Source organism: Eucalyptus grandis, chromosome 3 (assembly GCF_016545825.1).
Source record: "Eucalyptus grandis isolate ANBG69807.140 chromosome 3, ASM1654582v1, whole genome shotgun sequence".
Taxonomy (NCBI): Eukaryota; Viridiplantae; Streptophyta; class Magnoliopsida; order Myrtales; family Myrtaceae; genus Eucalyptus; species Eucalyptus grandis.
In genome coordinates, this window is record NC_052614.1 from 49332270 (window position 1) to 49336504 (window position 4235).

Here is a 4235-nt window from a genome sequence, read left to right on the forward strand (position 1 = left end):
AATTCCAGCTTTGCTCAATCTTACTAGCAGAGAGAAAGATATATTTTCCTTGGTTTAGACAAGGAAGTAGCTTTATCTTTGTCATTCACTAACTTGAAACTCAAGACATTATTCTTGCTTGCTGTAGATATTGGTGTTCCTATGGTCCTGAAGACTACAGAGACAATGAGTCTGTTGTTGGTGACAGTTTGGGCATGAAGCCTCTTTCAGGAAAGGGGAGCAGGCCTGGAAGACATCACATGATGAGGGGCTGTCTTTGCCACTTCACAGTAAAGCGTCTATACATCCGACCCTCGATTGCTCTGATTATTTATAATCAGCAAAAGCATGTCGATAAAACCGGTGCACCATGTCATAGTTACTTGATCGCCATGCTGTTGGCACAAGAGCTATGTATGCTCCCCGAATTTCAGAAGAGCTACGCCAGAAAGTGATGTCTATGCTTTACGCTGCAATACCTATAGATGATATAATGCAGCACCACATGGAGCTGGTGCAGAGGCATGGTGGGCCTCTCAACCGTGATGATTTTCTTAGTAGGAATGATGTTCGTAACATGGAAAGGCTTGTTCACAATTCTTCACATGAGTTGAATGAAAATGATGAATGCAGTGTAAAGATATGGGTGCGACGTCATCAGAAGTATGTCTTCTTCTATCAAGAACGCACTGATACAGAACCTTTATAATGGGTATACAGACAAAGTGGCAGCTTGAACAGATGCTGCATTATGGGCGGAATGGCTCCATTGCTATGCATTCATCCTTTGGCAGGAACAAGCTGAAGGTACCCTCTTTCCCCATCAACCAACCACCCACATGAAGGAAAAGGAAAGATAGTCACAACTATTTGAAAATTGAAATTGATGTCAAACATGTTGCCTGATGATAGAGAGCACTCACTGTGAGCATGTAGTAGTCTAGATATATGCTAGTGTCCGGTTGATACTGCTGTTCCAGATAAAGGTTAGGAATGTGAGAGAATGAAAGTGTCACTTGGGGTGAGGTAATCATCTAGAAGTGGGATGATTGTGGGCATGACTGTAGGATTCTGGTATTGCTTTTATATTTCATAGGTAAGTAGCATAGTAATGGCATGATTTAGTTTCTGCATTCTGTCCCTGTGCTTATGCCATTACTGACTTAATTCAATTCAGGTGTTAGGGTCACCTCTGACATTAGTACAAAATTTGTAGTATCTATAACTGCTGACCTGTTCCCTTGGACTGGATGGTATCCAAAATCTGTTTTTGAGTTATGATATCTTTTCTCAACAGTATCCCTTATGCACCTTACTTGCTTTCAACACCTCCCATAGTGCCATTCCAGTTGCCTGGATCATTTCCTCCTCCCTCATCTGTCAAGGTATTCATAAATGGATTGGTCCTCTAGCAGAAAGGATCTACACAAAGGATCCTACATGGCAATTGAGTTCCTTTCTAGTGGATGATTGTTCCTTCAAGGTCTCTCTTATAAGGTAAACCATGTTACAATTTCCTTGAGCTATTAGGGATGAGACAAAGTGACAACATGAATGTTGAGCTCATCCTATTTTCAGAGAGGCATTTCGATGCCGAGTACTATTATGCCTCTGGCATGTTAAAATGTCGTGCTTGGATAAGAAATCTTATAAAGCGAAGCTGCCACTCTGGTGTACAAAGAGAGATGTTTAGGCTCTTAGGCTCCATCTTGTACTGCACGAGATCAAATGCAGTTGAAGAGTTCATGCAAGTATTTGTTGACCAATGTGCCTTTATGGAGTATTTCAGAGAGCGGTGGTTACCCCGTATAGGTATTGTTAACCAAACTAAAATCTAAAATCTAAAGTCATCCTTCTTGAATCTTAGTAGGTTGATGGCTTTAAAAGGTATAGTTGATCAGAACTTTCATGCCTTGCAGATGCTTTGATTAATGGTATGAAGTCTTTGCCAACAGCTGGTCCTGAACCCCAGGCTGCAATTGAGTCTTACCACCTGAGATCAAAGTTTAAGCTCTTAGACATTCAATATTGCAATTTATGGCTAAGAGTCGACTGGTTGATCCACATGTTGGCAACTGAATATCACTCTTCATTCTGGTTGGATCAGTATTCTTTAGGGACTGGGTGTTTTGAGAATGTTAGGGACCCGAGTTTCACAAGTAATGCTTGGCATCAGGCCCTTAACATTCTGGATGTCAATGTGATATTTGACGAGCAAAATCTCCTGCTAGCAAAAGTTCTCTCTGAAGACAGAAGTTCAGTGTACACAGTGTGGAATCCAGGTTCAGAGTTCTCCCTATGCGACTGCTCCTGGTCAAAGCGCGGAAATCTATGTGAACATGTCATCAAGGTGGCATTCTTGTGCAGAACTCGTCAGGTTGCAGGAACATCATTAGGATCCCAAGGTTATAGGCAGGCTATGCTTTCTCTGCAGAAACCCCCGGTGATCCTATTGTCCTTGATCATGCCAATTTACGTGCAACCCAGTTGCATGAGGATGTTAACAGCTTGGAAGAGTTGTCTAATAGCGGACTGCTGCAACGTCTTCCTGCTGAAGCGGACTCACAGATGGCTGACTATGTTCGGCTTTTTCCACCTCCTTAACTTTGGAATCGTGGAATATCAGATGTGCTAATCAAAGCATTTTTATTCAGACGGCAAGGCCTATATTCTGCCGTCTAGCAGACTTGAGAGAGATACCATGGCGTAAGCATGGGAGAGCTTTATGGCATTATCATTGTGCTTCGGAATCACAGATACTTGGCTTGAGCAGGTACGTTGTCATATATATACTTTTAAATCCTGATAAGATGCTGAGGAAAAGTTATGCAAAAGAAAATTTTGTCAGTTTTTTGACAAATTTTTGGCTTCTTTCATTTTTTTTAGGCAAATACCACCAAAAAAAAAAAAAAAAAACCCAAATTGCAACACAAATATTCCAAACTTTTTTTGTCGCCAAAATCCTTAAACTTGCTTAGTGCACTCCTAACCATTTTTTTCTCTAAAAAACCCAAATTTATGCATGTGTGACATATATACTCTGTTTCAGTTCATTGGCATAAGTTTGGGATTTTTCATGAATAATGAAAAAATGGGATTTTTTATAATATGAAAAAGGACATAAAAAAATGTTTTGGATATTTGTGTCGTGATAGACATAGGTTGGGGTTTTTGTGGTATTGACCCTATTTTTATGTTAGTAAGTTTGGTTTGTCATATGTCTAGTCTTGGGCTTATTCATTTCTAAGTCAAGCGATCCCCTCTGACTGCAGAAGCACTTGGGACCCGATGCCCCTTCCCCGATCCGGCTCATGGACAGCGGAGGAGTTTGCTCATCCCTTTCCACGGCGCAAGCATCTACGTCAACTTTTATCTCTTTGCACTCGGCTCGATTCGGCATCCAGGCCCTGCTCGAAGCTAAGTGCTAAAGTTGTTGAAAGGCATCGATTGAATTGTGTCTCAATCCGTGCGAGGCTGGTGGCTTCGGCATCTGCCACAGCTCCGCTGAATAATAATTGCTTTTGATTGATGCTCTGCACAGCCCATCTGTGGTACGCTGGAAATGTTATCATGGACGGATTCTTATCCTTTTTTAGTAGCTTGTTTTCGAAGTTCCAGGCTTCCAGCTAGGGAGGTAGCTTTACTTTTCCGTACTCGATAGGGGAGCCTTTCCATGGAGAATTACAGCACATGACAGTGACAAGTGACAGGAAATAAATCAAAAGATGGGTGATTTTGATATTGGAAGGCCACGTAAGATGATAAGTACATTTTGCTAAGCAATGTGGTTAGGTGGTTGTATCATGTCAGCCGTGCACTCGACACATAAATTACCTTACAAATTACCTTACGTGAGCAAGTTGCTAAGTGAATTCAATAGATCAAGTTAGATGATTGGCATAATCAATCGATGATATAAGTGATTTGATCGCTCTTTAATTTCAACTTTCCATGGTAGTGACCACTCATAATTGCCAAATTGAGTCAATTTAACAAATGCCCGAATACTCATTAAGCATATTTGATATGAATAAAAAAAGGGGATTAATATTACCAAAAACCTTAAGTTGATACACTTGTGAGCTCAAATTCTCTCAAATCATACCACTATGATAAATTCATTTTATATTAGTATTCGTTATTTGTTAATATCGAATTAATGAATTTGGTGATACGTAATAATTAACATATATACAAATTTGAAGTTTTGTTCTTTGTTTATTATAAGTGTGTTAATTTGTAATTTTTCATTCTAT

The 4235-nt window shown here is 40.1% G+C and overlaps 1 protein-coding gene and 1 long non-coding RNA gene across 2 annotated transcripts; both read left to right on the forward strand.

The window, feature by feature from the left end:
* Positions 1-363: 363 nt before the first annotated feature.
* On the forward strand, positions 364-2375 carry LOC120291921. The gene is made up of 5 exons (XM_039309730.1): positions 364-786; positions 1277-1476; positions 1558-1652; positions 1899-2261; positions 2347-2375. Exons 1-5 carry the CDS (start codon positions 688-690, stop codon positions 2373-2375), a joined length of 786 nt encoding a protein of 261 aa, XP_039165664.1. The 5' UTR covers positions 364-687.
* Positions 2376-2410: 35 nt separating this feature from the next.
* On the forward strand, positions 2411-3720 carry LOC120291105. Its single transcript, XR_005548949.1, has 2 exons — positions 2411-2752; positions 3252-3720. It is a non-coding gene; the product is annotated as an uncharacterized LOC120291105 (long non-coding RNA).
* The last annotated feature ends 515 nt before the right edge of the window (positions 3721-4235 follow it).

Coding starts and splice junctions, on each gene's coding strand:
- LOC120291921 (XM_039309730.1), top strand. CDS start 688: ATGGGTATACAGACAAAGTGGCAGCTTGAACAGATGCTGCATTATGGG. Junction 787..1,276: donor TTGGCAGGAACAAGCTGAAG/GTACCCTCTTTC, acceptor TTTTCTCAACAG/TATCCCTTATGCACCTTACT. Junction 1,477..1,557: donor TTCAAGGTCTCTCTTATAAG/GTAAACCATGTT, acceptor TCCTATTTTCAG/AGAGGCATTTCGATGCCGAG.